The following is a 20,673-nucleotide window of genomic DNA, read 5'->3' as shown; positions in this document are numbered from 1 at the left end:
TCTGCTACATTCAGGTCCGTGTGCACTTTACAAATATCTATGTCTCCATTTTGAACACTTTCACGAATGGAGTTGAAGCGACGCTTTATATGTCTGGTCTTCCTGTGAAACCTGGGCTCCTTCGCAAGGGCAATAGCTCCAGTGTTGTCACAAAAGAGAGTCATTGGGCCCGACGCATTGGGAATCACCCCTAGGTCGGTAATGAACTCCTTCATCCAGACTGCTTCCTGTGATGCCTCCGAGGCTGCCATGTATTCCGCTTCACATGTAGATCCCGCCACGACGCTTTGCTTGCAACTGCACCAGCTTACTGCTCCTCTATTCAAAATATACACGTATCCGGTCTGTGACTTCGAGTCATCCAGATCTGTGTCGAAGCTAGCGTCGACGTAACCCTTTACGACGAGCTCTTCGTCACCTCCATAAACGAGAAACATATCCTTAGTCCTCTTCAGGTACTTCAGGATATTCTTGACCGCTGTCCAGTGTTCCTTGCCGGGATTACTTTGGTACCTTCCTACCAAACTTACGGCAAGGTTTACATCAGGTCTGGTACACAGCATGGCATACATAATAGACCCTATGGCCGAGGCATAGGGGATGACACTCATCTCTTCTATATCTGCTGCCGTGGTCGGGCATTGAGCCGTGCTCAATTGCACACCTTGCAATACAGGCAAGAACCCCTTCTTGGACTGATCCATATTGAACTTCTTCAATATCTTGTCAAGGTATGTACTCTGTGAATGACCAATGAGGCGTCTTGATCTATCTCTATAGATCTTGATGCCTAATATATAAGCAGCTTCTCCAAGGTCCTTCATTGAAAAACACTTATTCAAATAGGCCTTTATACTTTCCAAGAATTCTACATCATTTCCCATCAATAATATGTCATCCACATATAATATGAGAAATGCTACAGAGCTCCCACTCACTTTCTTGTAAACACAGGCTTCTCCATAAGTCTGTGTAAACCCAAACGCTTTGATCATCTCATCAAAGCGAATGTTCCAACTCCGAGATGCTTGCACCAGCCCATAAATTGAGCGTTGGAGCTTGCATACTTTGTTAGCATTCTTAGGATCGACAAAACCTTCCGGCTGCATCATATACAACTCTTCCTTAAGGAAGCCGTTAAGGAATTCCGTTTTGACGTCCATCTGCCATATCTCATAATCATAGTATGCGGCAATTGCTAACATGATTCGGACGGACTTCAGCTTCGTTACGGGTGAGAAAGTCTCATCATAGTCAACCCCTTGAACTTGTCGATAACCCTTAGCGACAAGTCGAGCTTTGTAGATGGTCACATTACCATCTGCGTCCGTCTTCTTCTTAAAGATCCATTTGTTTTCTATGGCTCGCCGCTCATCGGGCAAGTCAGTCAAAGTCCATACTTTGTTTTCATACATGGATTCTATCTCGGATTTCATGGCTTCTAGCCATTTGTCGGAATCCGGGCCCGCCATCGCTTCTTCATAGTTCGAAGGTTCACCGTTGTCTAACAACATGATTTCCAGGACAGGGTTGCCGTACCACTCTGGTGCGGAACGTGTCCTTGTGGACCTACGAAGTTCAGCAACTTGATCTGAAGCTTCATGATCATCATCATTAACTTCCTCCCCAGTCGGTGTAGGCACCACAGGAACATTTTCCCGTGCCGCGCTACTTTCTGGTTCGGAAGGGGTGACTATCACCTCATCAAGTTCCACTTTCCTCCCACTCAATTCTTTCGAGAGAAACTCCTTCTCTAGAAAGGACCCGTTCTTTGCAACGAAGATCTTGCCTTCGGATCTGAGGTAGAAGGTATACCCAATAGTTTCCTTAGGGTATCCTATGAAGACGCATTTTTCCGATTTGGGTTCGAGCTTTTCAGGTTGAAGTTTCTTGACATAAGCATCGCATCCCCAAACTTTTAGAAACGACAGCTTAGGTTTCTTCCCAAACCATAATTCATACGGTGTCGTCTCAACGGATTTAGACGGTGCCCTATTTAAAGTGAATGCGGCAGTCTCTAAAGCATAACCCCAAAATGAGAGCGGTAAATCGGTAAGAGACATCATAGATCGCACCATATCCAATAGAGTGCGATTACGACGTTCGGACACACCATTTCTCTGAGGTGTTCCAGGCAGCGTGAGTTGTGAAACTATTCCACATTTCCTTAAGTGTGTACCAAATTCGTGACTTAAATATTCTCCACCACGATCTGATCGTAAGAATTTTATTTTCCTGTCACGTTGATTCTCAACCTCTCTCTGAAATTCCTTGAACTTTTCAAAGGTTTCAGACTTGTGTTTCATTAGGTAGACATACCCATATCTACTTAAATCATCAGTGAGAGTGAGAACATAACGATATCCTCCGCGAGCCTCAACACTCATTGGACCACACACATCGGTATGTATGATTTCCAATAAGTTGGTTGCTCGCTCCATTGTTCCGGAGAACGGAGTCTTGGTCATCTTACCCATGAGGCATGGTTCGCACGTGTCAAATGATTCGTAATCAAGAGACTCCAAAAGTCCATCTGCATGGAGCTTCTTCATGCGCTTGACACCAATGTGACCAAGGCGGCAGTGCCACAAGTATGTGGGACTATCGTTATCAACTTTACATCTTTTGGTATTCACACTATGAACATGTGTAACATCACGTTCGAGATTCATCAAAAATAAACCATTGACCAGCGGGGCATGACCATAAAACATATCTCTCAAATAAATAGAACAACCATTATTCTCAGATTTAAATGAGTAGCCATCTCGAATTAAACGAGATCCAGATACAATGTTCATGCTCAAAGCTGGCACTAAATAACAATTATTGAGGTTTAAAACTAATCCCGTAGGGAGATGCAGAGGTAGCGTGCCGACGGCGATCACATCGACCTTGGAACCATTCCCGACGCGCATCGTCACCTCGTCCTTCGCCAGTCTCCGTTTATTCCGTAGTTCCTGTTTTGAGTTACAAATATGAGCAACCGCACCGGTATCAAATACCCAGGAGCTACTACGAGTACTGGTAAGGTACACATCAATTACTTGTATATCACATACACCTTGGGTGTTGCCGGCCTTCTTCTTGTCTGCTAAATATTTGGGGCAGTTCCGCTTCCAGTGACCACTTCCCTTGCAATAAAAGCACTCAGTCTCGGGCTTGGGTCCATTCTTTGACTTCTTCCCGGTAACTGGCTTACCGGGCGCGGCAACTCCCTTGCCGTCCTTCTTCAAGTTCTTCTTACCCTTGCCCTTCTTGAACTTAGTGGTTTTATTCACCATCAACACTTGATGTTCTTTTCTGATCTCTACCTCAGCTGATTTCAGCATTGAATATACCTCGGGAATGGTCTTTTCCATCCCCTGCATATTGTAGTTCATCACAAAGCTCTTGTAGCTTGGTGGAAGCGACTGGAGGATTCTGTCAATGACCGCGTCATCCGGGAGATTAACTCCCAGCTGAGACAAGCGGTTGTGCAACCCAGACATTCTGAGTATGTGCTCACTAACAGAACTGTTCTCCTCCATTTTACAGCTGAAGAACTTGTCGGAGACATCATATCTCTCGACCCGGGCATGAGCTTGAAAAACCAGTTTCAGCTCCTCGAACATCTCATATGCTCCATGTTTCTCAAAACGCTTTTGGAGACCCGGTTCTAAGCTGTAAAGCATGCCGCACTGAACGAGGGAGTAATCATCAGCACGCTGCTGCCAAGCGTTCATAACGTCTTGGTTCTCTGGGATTGGTGCTTCACCTAGCGGTGCTTCTAAGACATAATCTTTCTTGGCTGCTATGAGGATGATCCTCAGGTTCCGGACCCAGTCCGTATAGTTGCTGCCATCATCTTTCAGCTTGGTTTTCTCTAGGAACGCGTTGAAATTGAGGGCAACGTGGGCCATTTGATCTACAATACATAGTGTAAAGATTTAGACTAAGTTCATGATAATTAAGTTCATATAATCAAATTATTTAATGAACTCCCACTCAGATAGACATCCCTCTAGTCATCTAAGTGAAACATGATCCGAATTCGACTAGGCCGTGTCCGATCATCACGTGAGATGGACTAGTCAAGATCGGTGAACATCTCCATGTTGATCGTATCTTCTATACGACTCATGCTCGACCTTTCGGTCCTCCGTGTTCCGAGGCCATGTCTGTACATGCTAGGCTCGTCAAGTGAACCTAAGTGTATTGCGTGTGTTCCGAGGCCATGTCTGTACATGCTAGGCTCGTCAACACCCGTTGTATTCGAACGTTAGAATCTATCACACCCGATCATCACGTGGTGCTTCGAAACAACGAACCTTCGCAACGGTGCACAGTTAGGGTGAACACTTTCTTGAAATTATTATAAGGGATCATCCTACTTGCTACCGTCGTACTAAGCAAATAAGATGCAAAAACATGATAAACATCACATGCAATCAAATAGTGACATGATATGGCCAATATCATCATGCTCCTTTGATCTCCATCTTCGGGGCACCATGATCATCTTTGTCACCGGCATGACACCATGATCTCCATCATCATGATCTCCATCATTGTGTCTTCATGAAGTCGTCACGCCAACGATTACTTCTACTTCTATGGCTAACCCGTTTAGCAACAAAGTAAAGTAATTTACATGGCGTTATTCAATGACACTCAGGTCATGCAAAATAATAAAGACAACTCCTATGGCTCCTGCCGGTTGTCATACTCATCGACATGCAAGTCGTGATTCCTATTACAAGAATATGATCAATCTCATACATCACATATATCATTCATCACATCTTCTGGCCATATCACATCACATCGCACTTGCTGAAAAACAAGTTAGACGTCCTCTAATTGTTGTTGCATGTTTTTACGTGGTTTGTAGGTTTCTAGCAAGAACGTTTTCTTACCTACGTATGACCACAACGTGATTTGCCAATTTCTATTTACCCTTCATAAGGACCCTTTTCATCGAATCCGTTCCGACTAAAGTAGGGGAGACAGACACCCGCTAGCCACCTTATGCAACTAGTGCATGTCAGTCGGTGGAACCTGTCTCACGTAAGCGTACGTGTAAGGTCGGTCCGGGCCGCTTCATCCTACAATGCCGCCGAAACAAGAAACGACTAGTAGCGGCAAGAAGAATTGGCAACATCAACGCCCACAACTTCTTTGTGTTCTACTCGTGCATAGTAACTACGCATAGGCCTGGCTCATGATGCCACTGTTCGGAATCGTAGCATAATTTAAAATTTTCCTACGTTCACCAAGATGCATCTATGGAGTCTACTAGCAACGAAGGGAAGGGAGTGCATCTACATACCCTTGTAGATCGCGAGCGGAAGCGTTCCAATGAACGTGGATGACGGAGTCGTACTCGCCGTGATCCAAATCACCGATGACCGAGTGCCGAACGGACGGCACCTCCGCGTTCAACACACGTACGGTGCAGTGACGTCTCCTCCTTCTTGATCCAGCAAGGGGGAAGGAGAGGTTGATGGAGATCCAGCAGCACGACGGCGTGGTGGTGGATGTAGCGGGTCTCGTGCAGGGCTTCGCCGAGCTTCTACGAGAGAGAGAGAGGTGTTGCAGGGGAGGAGGGAGGCGCCCAAGGCTGTAGGTTGCTGCCCTCCCTCCCCCCCACTATATATAGGGCCAAGGGAGAGGGGGGCGCAGCCTTGCCCCTTCCTCCAAGGAAGGGTGCGGCCAGGGGGAGTCCTTCTCCCCCAAGGCACCTCGGAGGTGCCTTCCCCCTTTAGGACTCTCCCTTTTTTTCTTATCTCTTGCGCATGGGCCTCTTGGGGCTGGTGCCCTTGGCCCATATAGGCCAAGGCGCACCCCTTACAGCCCATGTGGCCCCCCGGGGCTGGTGGACCCCCTTGGTGGACCCCCGGACCCCTTTCGGCACTCCCGGTACAATACCGATAAAGCGCGAAACTTTTCCGGCGACCAAAATAAGACTTCCCATATATAAATCTTTACCTCCGGACCATTCCGGAACCTCTCGTGACGTCCGGGATCTCATCCGGGACTCCGAACAACTTTCGGGTTTCCGCATACATATATCTCTACAACCCTAGCGTCACCGGACCTTAAGTGTGTAGACCCTACAGGTTCGGGAGACATGCAGACATGACCGAGACGCCTCTCCGGTCAATAACCAATAGCGGGATCTGGATACCCATGTTGGCTCCCACATGTTCCACGATGATATCATCGGATGAACCACGGTGTCGAGGATTCAATCAATCCGTATGCAATTCCCTTTGTCAATCGGTATGTTACTTGCCCGAGATTCGATCGTCGGTATCCCAATACCTTGTTCAATCTCGTTACCGGCAAGTCTCTTTACTCGTACCGCAATGCATGATCCCGTGACTAACGCCTTAGTCACATTGAGCTCATTATGATGATGCATTACCGAGTGGGCCCAGAGATACCTCTCCGTCACACGGAGCGACAAATCCCAGTCTCGATCCGTGCCAACCCAACAGACACTTTCGGAGATACCCGTAATGCACCTTTATAGTCACCCAGTTACGTTGTGACGTTTGGCACACCCAAAGCACTCCTACGGTATCCGGGAGTTGCACGATCTCATGGTCTAAGGAAAAGATACTTGACATTGGAAAAGCTCTAGCAAACGAAACTACACGATCTTTTATGCTATGCTTAGGATTGGGTCTTGTCCATCACATCATTCTCCTAATGATGTGATCCCGTTATCAATGACATCCAATGTCCATAGTCAGGAAACCATGACTATCTGTTGATCAACGAGCTAGTCAACTAGAGGCTTACTAGGGACAGGTTGTGGTCTATGTATTCACACATGTATCACGATTTCCGGACAATACAATTATAGCATGAATAATAGACAATTACCATGAACAAAGAAATATAATAATAACCATTTATTATTGCCTCTAGGGCATATTTCCAACAGAAACTTCCATTTTTCGCACTTCTTACATGGACATAACATCTGCACGTCACCCTTTCGCATCATTTCTTTCATCGCAAACTTGAGGAAGCCATCAACACTTCGATCCATATGGAATCTTTCAATAGATCGAGCTGCCTGCAAAGGGTATAAGTAAAAAAGAATTATATGTTACCAACGAGCGCACAGAAAATTTCGGCATGACCTTTGCAAAAATGGGACATATTGAGTGCCAGAAATTTGAAAAAACGAAAATGAATCAACATTTCGCCAAAAACATTGGCAACTCTAGACATTCTCTGCAAAAAGAAACATAGTGCAAAGCAATTCGCGAGCAACATAATGCAATGTATAAAGTAATCACACACACCCACCACATATATCATCATGCATATAATTAGGGAGAAGCTAGTTCTCTTTACCTAGAGAGAGACGAGAAGATGATATGAGCTAGTCGTCGGTTGATCGAGAGAGAGAGGTCGGCCGGCCTTATGTAGGTTGGTGGGCGCCGTTAATGGAGAGTGATGGAAAAACTAATGCAAGTGTGTGTGAGTAGGTGGAGGAGAGTGCTAGCTTAGGAATGTATGTGTGTGTAGGATAAGCTTAATTAATGCATCACCTAGCTAGATCTAGCCACCTAATTAAGAATCATGAACAAGAATTTGGTGTTCTTTCAAGAACAAGAAGAGAGGAGGCAGAGGAAGAGAGAAAGAAGAAGAGGATAGCTAGATGGGGATGCATAAGGGTCACATGGGAATAGTGTTTCACGATGTCATTAGTGGTGCACCTGGTTTATCCAACACCACCACTATTTACAATAGCGGTGGTGTGCGAAGTTCCGCCACACGTGGCATGATGACCCACAAGTATAAGGGATCTATCCTAGTCCTTTCGATAAGTAAGAGTGTCGAACCCAACGAGGAGCAGAAGGAAATGACAAGTGGTTTTTAGCAAGGTATTCTCTGCAAGCACTGAAATTATCGGTAACAGATAGTTTTGTGATAAGACAAATCGTAACGGGTAACAAGTAATAGAAGTAAACAAGGTGCAGCAAGGTGGCCCGATCCTTTTTATAGCAAAGGACAAGCCTGGACGAACTCTTATATGAAGCAAAGCGCTCCATAGGACACATGGGAATTGTTGTCAAGTTAGTTTTCATCATGCTCATATGATTCGCGTTCGTTACTTTGATAATTTGATACTAGATCAGTAACGCGCCTTGGCACGAGGGTGCCGGTCCAACCAACATGGCCAAACAGCGGAAGATCAAATCGCATGATGCATTAGTAGGAAGGCAAGTTTAGCACATGTAACAGAACAACCGATTTTCTGGTTCATGAAAAAGAACAAACATTTCAGAAGTGTAACATCATCGAGTTCAACAAAGTCATGAGATTATAAAAACTAACCGGCCCCAGAAGTAAGGCAACATCAAGTTTAATGCAGCCATGAGATTGCAAAAGCTCATTAGTTGACATTAAGTTCAGTAGTACAAGAAGGAACATTAGCGAGAAAATGCCAACACAGTGGCCGTGGATGCGCTAAAACTACGAAGCCATAGTTAGGCGCACTGATAGATAGCTTTGGTTCAACTACCGCCATGAGTGCCATTCCATATGAATCTGGTGTGAATAGTTCGTAATATGGATGACCACATGATGGTTTGGTATAGAAAATACACTTGTGATTTCCTTCTAAAGAGTATGGACAGGACAGTGAGCAATAATTTCCCCTTATAATCTTGAAGGCGAAGATCCTTATCTGAGTATATGTTATTCTTCTATTCCTGCTGCCTTGACAAAGTCTGCCCAATTGGTACTGTGGCCCTCTTCTCCGTAGGAAAATATTCCAGAGCAGGCATGGAAATGAGCTCAGGATGGAAAATAATTATTGTATTTTTGGGTGACATTGGCAAACATGACTTCATCTATTAATCATGAAATACAAAAACTTTGTTGATCTGGTTATAAAACACGATTTATGAAGAAGAGTATGCCTAGCTTTCAATTTGAGACCTCTTTAGCAAATATATTAGCGGCATTAGTATGAAAAATCCATATCTTTAGGAATTGCAATGACAGTGATGCCTACAGCACATGAACTAAATTATAGTGGTAGAATAGGATCAGTGTATTTCTGTTAATAAGGAGACTAATTTTTGTTAAAGGTGATAAATACTTGTTGTTATCTAATGTCTTCCACTAAAATTATCACTAAGAAGGCTAGGTTGAGATACAAATTTTGAAGAAGTACACGATATAACAGAAATACAAAACATGATATGAACCATTAATTTCTGATATGCGGTGGAAGACACTAATTTAGAAGATACGAGCTAAAACACATTCACTTCTCGTAGATATAATATGATAAGGCATAACATCTAAAACTATTATGAGGGCAAAAATATTTAACGGCTTCAAAAATGAATAACAAAGAGAGCATTACTTTCCACATACCACAAAAGAAGAGCATTACTTTGCCAGACCACATAAACACACATCCTGTGATATGGTTTGGTTACCTGATCATCACTGGATGCCTGGAAAAAAGATTCCTGACCGTGACACCTTTTGGAGCCTTTTCATATTGTGACAACTCTTGTAGGGGGCTAACAACCAACCGAAAGATAAAACCAGCATAACCACCTGTAGACAACACATACATAAACATGCATAACTGGGACCATATTGGTGATTGAGAGGAAGAGTACATAAATAGAAGACATATTTTATCACTAAGTTGCGTTAAATTGTTTAGCAAAACAAAAATACATTTTGGGGCATATCCATATCGAACTCGACAGGGACAGAAGTAGTATTACAAGTGTAGAAATATGGGGCACGGGATATCTTTTGGGTCCTCGGCTGAAAAGTGCATCAAGACCAGCCAGAAAAAGGGAAAGCAAAGCAAGGGGTGGAATAAGCAGTACAACAATGAAAGCTCCACCAGATATCCAATAGTACTGTACAAACATAAGCAAGGTACTGGTAAAATCACCCAAAAGTATAGAATACAAATAAGCAATTAAAATGTTTCTGAAATGCCAAAGCAAGGTCACGGTTAAGATAAATAGGTAACCAGCTCTGAGAAATAAATAAACTATGAGAAATCAACAAATATAACTCGTGGTAATGATTTCAAGAGCATGACTGACGCCAGTTTTTGCAAACCGAAATAAAAAATACAACTGAATATACTTGCAGTTAAAATAGATGGAAATGGTAAAAGCCCCTTCAAATCCGTACAAATTAAAACAGATTCGTGTAACTGAGTGATGATTCCATCAAGAACTCAGGGAGCAAAATGATAGAAGTTCAGTTTAGTCACCAGAAATAGGAATGAGAAAGAAATACTAAAATATAGGGAATTTAACTATTTGTCAAATTGTGAGATATGTATATGCACCACTATCTCTTTGAGGTTGCCACTATCAAATCTTGAGTTTCACATGAATGAAACAGTGCTTGGCTAAGTATTCAAAAGGAAATAACAAGAAAATCGTTAGGTGGAGAAAATTTAAAGTGCCACTCGATCTATTTGTGCATCAGCCACATAAGATTAGCCATGCTAGCTAGCTAGCTACACAAATCCATGACCCACCTAATCATGTGTACACAAGTCCTGCTCACCTCCCTTTTTTGCTTCCTATTCTTCCTGTACACATGAAGAACTGAAAAGGAGTAGCGAGAACAACCGGTCAGCAAAAAAGGTAGAAGAAAGACACATGTGAAGGAGACGTCCGTCAAAGAGCCAATTAAGTAAATAGATCAGCAGCACAATAATATATATATATATATATATCCATTTGAGCTATACATTTTCCAGATTGTTTAGGATATTTCACTGGTAGCAAAGAACTTTGTTAAGTAATATAAAAGGAGATGCCATACCAAAGGAGATAGATAACAACATGTCCAGGAAGAAAAGAACGGCTCTCAGTTCATATATTTCAGGTATTAGGCATAACCGTGTATCTCATATACATGTAAACAAAACAATATATGAACTTATATATGAACCGTACATTGTAAAAGGAGAAAAATTTATTAGTCACCTTAATAGTGTATCTCCAAACACAAAAATGACTAATAATTTCCTAGGGAATTAGGAAAACACTGTCGAACAGATTACGGTTCAAGATGGACAACCTTTTTTAAAAACCCCACACAATTGACTAACCGAGCGGATGCGTAACGGTGGTGGCGACGGCGATGATGGCGCCGCTGGTGCCGAACTGGTACAGAGCGTAATCTGTCACAGGCGAATCAACTTCCATGAAACTATCCTGTAGAATTAAACCAGACATTACAAACCCAAACATGTTTGCTGAATAGACCTTAGGTGGAATGTAACCAGCTCTACAAGAAACAGAACAGAGGATACTCCAAAATCACAGAGCCACGTGCATGAATTATATTAATCTGACAAAGCATGTTAGGAAAACTTTACTCCTTATAAAGGAAAATACATAGCCTGTCATGCAGTAGAACACTATAACCTACCTTCTGGGGATCACTTGGTGCATGAGAAGTGGTACTTTTTCTATCTACAGCTTTATCAAATTCAGAAATTGTATGCTTAGCTTGAACTGAACTTCTCTTGGCCATTTTCTGTAGAAGTAATATCCCTTCTAAAAGATAACAACAATCACCAGACTGCAACTATCAGCAATATCCCTTGGAAAAGATACCAAGAACTACCAGACTACAACACATATCCCTTTATAGTATATACGGAACGGCGAAGGCCAGGCGAGAGAGAAGAATCACCTGCAAGGAAACCAGCGAGACACCCCGCACTCCAGCAGCGTCACGACCCACCAGCTAGATAACCAGAACCACGGACAAGTCCTAATCAGGACGGATCAACCAGCAAAACCTAAGGAGATCCATGGAAAAAACTCAATCCAGCACCCATACAACACAGCACAAACGAACAGGCAAACAACGGATCAAATAACTACCTGGGCCATCTCGAAGGCCTCTCCGGCAACTCCGAAGACAGGTCCTCCACCGCGCCACCGACCCAGCTGCAAGACAGGCAGAAACGTAAGAGAAGAGGTGAAGAGAACAGGTGAAGAGAGAAGGGGGAAGACCACATGAGAATGGCGCACCGAGGAGGACGAACGGCAGCTAAAGGAGGAGGACGAGATCCAGAGCAGGAGCGCAGGGGGAGCGATGAAGGGGGAGCGGCAGAGGCGAAGCGAACATGGCGAATGGGAGGAGCAGTGCGGCGGAGGGGAAGCGAACGAGGCGAATGGGAGGAGGAGACAGCCATGCCATCCACCGCGGGACCAATCCACGGGCGCCACGCAGCGCCACAGAAGATGAAATCCCGAAATTACCCTCCGCGGGGCGACGAATTAACAGGCGGTGGCACGGGCGGGGGGAGGAGATATTTACCGCCCGCGCGGCCGATCGGCGCAGCAGCCCACGCCCAGTCACGGCGACCGAAGAAGATGAAATCCCGAAATTAACCCCTCTCGCAAGCATCCACAACTACAAAAAAAGAATTAAGGTAAACCTAACCATAACATGAAACATATGGATCCAAATCAGCCCCTTACGAAGCAACACATAAACTAGGGTTTAAGCTTCTGTCACTCTATCAACCCATCATCTTCTTATTACTTCCCAATTCCTTCCCCTAGGCCCAAATAATGGTGAAGTGTCATGTAGTCGACGTTCACGTAACACCACTAGAGGATAGACAACATACACCTCATCAAAATATCAAACGAATACCAAATTCACATGATTACTTATAACAAGACTTCTCCCATGTCCTCAGGAACAAACGTAACTACTCACAAAGCATATTCATAATCAAGATCAGAGGAGTATTAATTATCATTAAGGATCTGAAAATATAATCTTCCACCGGATAAACCAACTAGCATCAACTACAAGGAGTAATCAACACTACTAGCAACCCACAGGTACCAATCTGAGGTTTTGGGACCAGGATCAAATACAAGAGATGAACTAGGGTTTGAGAGGAGATGGTGCTGGAGAAGATGTTGATGGAGATTGACCCCCTCTCGATGAGAGGATCGATGGTGATGACGATGACGATGATTTCCCCCTCCCGGAGGGATGTTTCCCCCGCGGAACAGCTCCGCCAGAGCCCTAGATTGGTTTTGCCCAGGTTCCGCCTCGAGACGGCGGCGCTTCGTCCCGAAAGCTTCCTCTGATTTTTTTCCAGGGTGAAAGACACCATATAGCCAAAGATGGGCACCGGAGGCCTGCCAGGGGGCCCACAAGGTTGGGGGCGCCCAGGGGGTAGGGCGCGCCCTCCACCCTTGTGGCTGGCTGGTGACCCCCCTCTGGTCCTTTCTTCGCCCAATATTTTTTATATATTCCAAAAACATGCTCCGTGAAGTTTCAGGACTTTTGGAGTTGTGCATAATAGGTCTATAATATTTGCTCCTTTTCCAGCCCAGAATTCCAGCTGCCGGCATTCTCCCTCTTCATGTAAACCTTATAAAATAAGAGAGAAAAGGCATAAGTATTGTGATATAATGTGTAATAACAGCCCATAATGCAATAAATATCAATATAAAAGCATGGTGCAAAATGGACATATCAACTCCCCAAGTTTAGACCTCGCTTGTCCTCAAGCGAAAGCCGATATCGATAAATATGTCCACATGTTTAGAGATAGAGGTGTCGATAAAATAAAATACGGACATGAGGGCATCATGATCATCTTTAGAACAACAACATATAATGCCATATAATTTCTTATGCCAAAGTAACAATTTGTTCACAAATTAAAGTATGAATCAGAAACTTCATTGAAAACTAACAAACTATGATCCCAGTCATTGAAGCAATTGCAATTTATCATAACATCGGAAAGATTCAATATAAGAGCTTTTCAGCAAGTCCACATACTCAACTATCATTTAATCTTTCACAATTGCTAACTCTCACGCGATATTTATGGGTTCAAAGCTTCAATCGGACACAGAGAAAGCTAGGGGCTTATAATTTCGCCTCCCAACCTTTTACCTCAAGGGTAATGTCAACAATAATACTTTATGATAACCTACATCCGAGTGGATATATATATCCGGATCTCTCCAACATATAGTGCTTGCCAAAGGAAAAAGTATAAAAAGGAAAGGTGATGATCACCATGACTCTTGTATAAGGGTAGAAGATAAAAGTAAAAGATAGGCCCTTCGCAGAGGGAAGTAGAGGTTGTCATGCGCTTTTATGGTTGGATGTATAAAATCTTAGTGCAATAGAACGTCACTTTATATTGTCGCTTGTGATAAGGACCTTTATTATGCAGTCCGTCACTTTTATTTCTTCCATATCACAAGTTCGTATAAAGCTTATTTTCTTCACACTAATAGATCATACATATTTAGAGAGCATTTTTTATTGCTTGCACCGATGACAACTTACTTGAAGGATCTTACTCAATCCATAGGTAGGTACGGTGGACTCCCATGGCAAAACTGGGTTTAGGGATGTTTGGAAGCACAAGTAGTATCTCTACTTGGTGCAAAGAATTTGGCTAGCATGAGTGGGAAAGGCAAGCTAAACATGTTGGATGATCCATGACAATATAACTTCTATTCGGATATAAGAAAACATAACCTATTATTTTGTCTTCCTTGTCCGACATCAACCTTTTAGCATGTCAAATTTTAGTGAGTGCTTACAATTACAAAAGATGTCCAAGATAGTATATTTATATGTGAAGCCTCTCTTTCTTTATTACTTCCTGTTAATTGCAACAATGACCAAAACTATGTTTGTCAACTCTCAACAACTTTTATTCATCATACTCTTTATATGTGAAGTCATTACTCTCCATAAGATCAATATATGATCTTTTATTTCTTTTTATTCTTTCTTTTATTTAATTCCCTCAAGATCATAGCAAGAAAGCAAAGCCCTTAACTCAAAACTACTATTTATTATATATATATATATCTCACGGACTCGATTACATAGAGGGAACATAAAGCAAAACTCAAGGCTAGATCATACTAAAACTTTATTCTACTAGATCAAGATATAACTAAAAGGATCGAACTAAGAAAAACAATAAAGATAAAGATGTGATGGTGATACGATACCGGGGCACCTCCCCCAAGCTTGGCAGTTGCCAAGGGGAGTGCCCATACCCATGTATTTATGTCTCTTTCTTCGGAGGTGGTGATGATGGAGTCAGCCATGTAGCTCTCCCCCTCTGAATGCTGGGATGACATCTTGCTCCAAATCTGCTGCAAAAACAACTCAAAAACAAAAACAGAGGATTTTGTCGTGGTACGGTGGTTGAAACCTTCGGGAGATTATATAATGAATTTTTACCGACCAAAAGAAGTACCGTGCAAGAAAACGGAGTTCGGAGGGCACACAAGGTGGACACAAGGATGGGGGGCGCACCCTCCACCCTTGTGGTGGCCGCGTGTCTCTTTCGGACTACTTTTAATTTTCCTAATTTTTTAAATATTCCAAAATAGAGAAAAATTATCATTGGAAACGTTTTGGAGTCGGTTTACTTACTGTACCACATACTTATTCCTTTTCAGAGTCTGAAACATTTTGGAAAGTGTCCCTTATGTACTCCTCCGGTGTTACGGTATTAATTATATTGGTCTCAACATTTATGTGAGTACCTGAGATATAATGTTTGATTCTTTGACCGTTTACCACCTTCGGATTTGTGCCTTCGGCGTTGTTTATTTTTATGGCACCGGAACGATAGACCTCCTCGATAATGTAAGGACCTTCCCATTTAGATAGAAGCTTTCCTGCAAAAAATCTTAAACGAGAGTTGTATAGCAAAACATGATCACCTACATTAAACTCACGCTTTTGTATCCTGCTGTCATGCCATCTTTTAACCTTCTCTTTAAACAACTTGGCATTCTCATAAGCTTGGGTTCTCCATTCATCAAGTGAGCTAATGTCAAATAACCTCTTCTCGCCAGCAAGTTTAAAATCATAATTGAGCTCTTTAGTAGCCCAATACGCCTTATGCTCTAGTTCAAGAGGTAAGTGACATGCTTTTCCATAAACCATTTTATATGGAGACATACCCATAGGATTCTTATAAGCAGTTCTATAAGCCCATAATGCATCATCAAGTTTCTTAGACCAGTTCTTTCTAGATCTACTAACAGTCTTTTGCAAAATTAATCTGATCTCTCTGTTGCTCAATTCTACTTGACCACTAGACTGAGGATGATAAGGAGATGCAATTCTATGGTTAACATCATACTTAGCAAGTATTTTACGGAAAGCACCATGAATAAAATGTGAACCACCATCAGTCATTAAATATCTAGGGACTCCAAACCTCGGAAAAATAACTTCTTTAAGCATCTTAATAGAAGTGTTATGATCAGCACTGCTAGTTGGAATAGCTTCTACCCACTTAGTAACGTAATCAACAACAACTAAAATATGTGTATACCCATTAGTGGAAGGAAAATGTCCCATATAATCAAAGCCCCAGACATCAAATGGTTCAATAACAAGTGAATAGTTCATAGGCATTTCCTGACGTCTACTAATATTGCCAATCCTTTGGCATTCATCACATGACAAGACAAACTTACGAGCATCCTTGAAGAGAGTGGGCCAATAGAAACCTGATTGCAATACCTTGTGTGCAGTTCTGTATCCAGCATGGTGCCCTCCGTAAGACTCAGAGTGGCACTTGCGTAGGATCTGTCCCAGTTCATGCTCAGGTACACAACATCTAATAACACCATCTACTCCTTTTTTATAGAGGTGTGGATCATCCCAAAAGTAATGTCTTAAATCATAGAAAAACTTTTTCTTTTGCTGGTATGTGAAACTAGGTGGTATAAATTTAGCAACAATATAATTAGCATAATTAGCATACCATGAAGCATTTATGACATTTACACTGGTACAACGACGTCCTAAACAAACGGTTTAAAACCCCTTTTCGCGACGGCATTTGGAACCGTCGCCAAGTGAGTGTGGGCGATAGGGGGGGTCCTTCCCACACGACCCAAAAATCGTCGGGGATAGGCCCTCGTGGGACCCAGGCTGGGGCCATGTGCGGTCGGGCGAGGCATGGAAACCCAATCATTTCCGTAGGTATGTACATCCCACACGGTGAATCCCAGAAATCATTTTCGTAGGTATGTACATCCCACACGGTGAATCCCAGAAATCATTTCCGTAGGTATGTACATCCCACACGGTGAATCCCAGAAATCATTTTCGTAGGTATGTACATCCCACACGGTGAATCTCAGAAAATTATTTCCGTAGGTATGTACATCCCACACAGTTCTTTGTGTGGAAACGTTTGTTCAAGGTGGCCTAACGCAAACAGTCCGCTGCCGAAAGCCGTGTGTGATTGTTAGTTGATCGAACACGCCTACTTTCTAGAAACCGTGCGGGTTGTTTGAGTTCATCGCCCACGGTGTTGTCTGAGTAACCGTTTGCAATAGAAAACCCCAATAAGCAGGGTAATTAGCCTATTATTGAGAATCCATGTACTAATCAAACTGATATTTCTTATAAAACACGCCAGATGTTTCATATCCGTATAAAAGCAACCAGGATTTCATAATCGAATTACATCAGATAGCTTCGGCACTCAGTTACGCCATTACACAACAGCACCAAGTTTCACATGCAGCATCAAAAACCTTTGGAAAGTAGCATCATACACGGTAAATAGGCAGATGAATCTCATCTGGGAAACTGCAGAAGCGGAAGGCAAATATTGAGCCTTCAGTGATGTTGAATGTCCTTGCGACTTTAGGCCAGTGGCTATGGATAATTGCCCGCCCAACCTTCGTCCTCTTCAGCAAGACTTAAATATTGTACCGTGGGTGTTGAATGAATAGCTTCCTTGCCTCTTGACCATGCAGGTGGTTTGAGAGGTAATCATCGGTGAACTTCTTTGAAAAGTATTGAAAACAAAGCTATGCATAAATCGCTGTTGTAAATTTTGAAATGGCGCATGGGGTAAAAACAAGGTAAAAGAGTTGGTACCATCCTATAGTTGACTGATGTCTTCTTCATTGTGCAAACAAAGATCTTGCTGTTATTCGTCGCATGTTTCTTCATCCTAACAATCTTCCTGAGTTTCTTGACTTGACTGATAATCATGGACATCTCATTTCCCCATATGCAAAATGGGTCGAACAGTGGGTCTAAGCCTCTGACAGCAGGACCTACATGTGCAAGACCAAATTGTAAGAAACCTAAATATTAGAATGATTCCTGCAACTGCACAATAATGTGCTATTAGCCAAAGGACCCTGCTTGAACAAACCTCGATGCTAAATCGCAGTGTCCCCATTGTTTCCCTGCAACACACATAAGGAAGATCTTGATCAGGTTAACTGAGAGTTGCCATACTATCAGTAGAATATGTATTGAGGACAGCCAAATTCTATTAGTGTCACATGCATAACAATACAAAATTGTACCCACAACAAATGAAAATCAAATTGCAGAACTGAACCAAACAATTAAATGGACAGCAGACCAAATGAACCAAAATAGTTAACTAAGCATGACATTGCAGAATAGAAACATGTACTAGAAGATAAGATAGTTAACAAAACAAAGAATGCTTGAGAACAGTACTAGGAAATGTAGCAATTGTTGGACCAAAGTGTTAACTGAACATTACATTTCAGAGGACCAAACTGTTAACTAAACATCAGATTGCATATTTACATTACAGAGGACAAATCACTAGAAGGCACTGGCGGTGGCCTCGAGAAAACATCACGAACTATATTTTAAAGTAGACAACCGTGCGGCGGTGTCGAAGGTGGCCTCGAAGACGAGGTGCTCCTCCAAGATGTGGCGGTCGACACGCATGTCAGCCATAGCGACCTCATTCGCGCGTGCGGCCGCATGCTACTCAGCTCCATGTTATACTGCGTGTAAAATGGCTGTGGGCGGCGCTTAATTGGAGGAGGGGGCAGTGATTTCGGTGGAAGGTGTCACTCCGTCAGTCGGGGCATGTGGGACGGGAAAGGAGGAGGATGGTGTGGGTGGGGTGTGGATTACCTGACCATATCGACGAGGCCGCGCAGCAAGAAGAAGGATCGGCGGCGAGGAGGCCGCGCAGCAAGAAGAAGGGTCGCCGGCGAGGAGGCAGCGCTACAAGAAGAAGAGTCGCCAGAGAGGAGGCGTCACTGCAAGAAGAAGGGTAGCCGGCGAGGAGGCGGCGCTGCAAGAAGAAGGGTCACCGGCGAGGAGGCTGAGCTGCCAGTAAGCAGCAGTGAAGGTTTGAACTTGGAAAGCAAGGAGGAACAGTGGAAATGTGGCTTTTGGTAGGAGGGAGGGGGCGGGGAGATAGATATTTCCGCGGTGGCAAATAAATTTCGCTCGGTGCCGCGAGAAACTGGCGCGCAAGTGTGGTTCAAGCGGGGGCGGTGGACTGTAGACGACGAAGCTTCCTGCGTAAGCTAGACAAGACGGTGCGCCAAGATATTTTATATCGCATCCCACACGATTCTTTCTAGTAAACTGTTTGTGGTATACCTGATTTTTTCATTATGTTTTGAAAGACAAAATGGTGTTACGGAGGGAAAGGTGTTGGGGAACGTAGTAATTTCAAAAAAATTCCTACGCAAACGCAAGATCATGGTGATGCATAGCAACGAGAGGGGAGAGTGTTGTCCACGTACCCTCGTAGACCGACAACGGAAGCGTTATCACAACGCGGTTGATGTAGTCGTACGTCTTCACGATCCGACCGATCAAGTACCGAACGTACGGCACCTCCGAGTTCTACACACGTTCAGCTCGATGACGTCCCTCGAACTCCGATCCAGCCGAGTGTTGAGGGAGAGTTTCGTCAGCACGGCGGCGTGGTGACGATGATGATGTTCCACCGACGCAGGGCTTCGCCTAAGCCCCGCAACGGTATTATCGAGGTGTAATATGGTGGAGGAGGGCACCGCACATGGCTAAGAGATCTCAAGGATCAATTGTTGTGTCTCTGGGGTGCCCCCCTGCCCCTGTATATAAAGGAGCAAGTGGGAGGCAGCCGGCCAAGAGGAGAGGCGCGCCATAGGGGGGAGTCCTACTCCCACCGGGAGTAGGACTCCTCCTTTCCTTGTGGGAGTAGGAGAAGGGAAGGGGGAAGGAGAAAGAAGGAAGGGTGCGCCCCCTTCCCTAGTCCAATTCGGACCAGACCATGGGGAGGGGTGCGGCCACCTTTTGAGGCCTTTCTCTCCTTTCCCGTATGGCCCATTAAGGCCCAATACGAATTCCCATAACTCTCCGGTACTCCGAAAAATACCCGAATCACTCGGAACCTTTCCGAAGTCCGAATATAGTCGTCCAATATATCGATTTTTACGTCTCGACCATTTCGAGACTCCTCGTCATATCCCCGATCTCATCCGGGACTCCGAACTCCTTCGGTACATCAAAACTCAATAAAACTGTCATCGTAACGTTAAGCGTGCGGACCCTATGGGTTCGAGAACTATGTAGACATGACCGAGACACGTCTCCGGTCAATAACCAATAGCGGGACCTGGATGCCCATATTGGCTCCCACATATTCTACGAAGATCTTTATCGGTCAGACCGCATAACAACATACGTTGTTCCCTTTGTCACCGGTATGTTACTTGCCCGAGATTTGATCGTCGGTATCTCGATACCTAGTTCAATCTCATTACCGGCAAGTCTCTTTACTCGTTCCGTAACACATCATCCCGCAACTAACTCATTAGTCACAATGCTTGCAAGGCTTAT

The 20,673-nt window shown here is 43.7% G+C and overlaps 1 protein-coding gene across 18 annotated transcripts; it reads right to left on the bottom strand.

Moving 5' to 3' along the window:
- Positions 1-6,875: 6,875 nt before the first annotated feature.
- LOC109748422 (uncharacterized) lies at positions 6,876-12,229 on the bottom strand. 18 transcript variants are annotated; one of them, XR_012205608.1, is made up of 8 exons: positions 12,048-12,212; positions 11,898-11,963; positions 11,704-11,812; positions 11,437-11,564; positions 11,114-11,219; positions 10,535-10,604; positions 9,456-9,579; positions 6,876-7,069 (listed from the first exon to the last, which is right to left on the bottom strand). XR_012205608.1 is itself a non-coding variant. In XM_073511079.1 (8 exons), exons 4-7 carry the CDS (start codon positions 11,539-11,541, stop codon positions 9,463-9,465), a joined length of 369 nt encoding a protein of 122 aa, XP_073367180.1. In that variant the 5' UTR covers positions 11,542-11,564; positions 11,704-11,812; positions 11,898-11,963; positions 12,048-12,212; the 3' UTR covers positions 6,876-7,069; positions 9,456-9,462. The 18 variants fall into 18 exon arrangements, 6 of the variants coding, with proteins under 6 accessions (XP_073367180.1, XP_073367177.1, XP_073367178.1 ...); XM_073511079.1 differs by having other exon boundaries at positions 10,564-10,604; XR_012205606.1 differs by lacking the exon at positions 6,876-7,069 and adding an exon at positions 8,386-8,858.
- Positions 12,230-20,673: the final 8,444 nt, after the last annotated feature.

Source organism: Aegilops tauschii, chromosome 3 (assembly GCF_002575655.3).
Source record: "Aegilops tauschii subsp. strangulata cultivar AL8/78 chromosome 3, Aet v6.0, whole genome shotgun sequence".
Lineage (NCBI taxonomy): Eukaryota > Viridiplantae > Streptophyta > Magnoliopsida > Poales > Poaceae > Aegilops > Aegilops tauschii.
Note: the sequence above shows the minus strand (reverse complement) of the source record. Positions and strands in the feature narration are given on the sequence as shown.

Coding starts and splice junctions, on each gene's coding strand:
- LOC109748422 (XM_073511079.1), bottom strand. CDS start 11,541: ATGGCCAAGAGAAGTTCAGTTCAAGCTAAGCATACAATTTCTGAATTT. Junction 11,220..11,436: donor CACCAAGTGATCCCCAGAAG/GTAGGTTATAGT, acceptor TTAATTCTACAG/GATAGTTTCATGGAAGTTGA. Junction 10,605..11,113: donor CACCGTTACGCATCCGCTCG/GTTAGTCAATTG, acceptor ACTCCTTTTCAG/TTCTTCATGTGTACAGGAAG.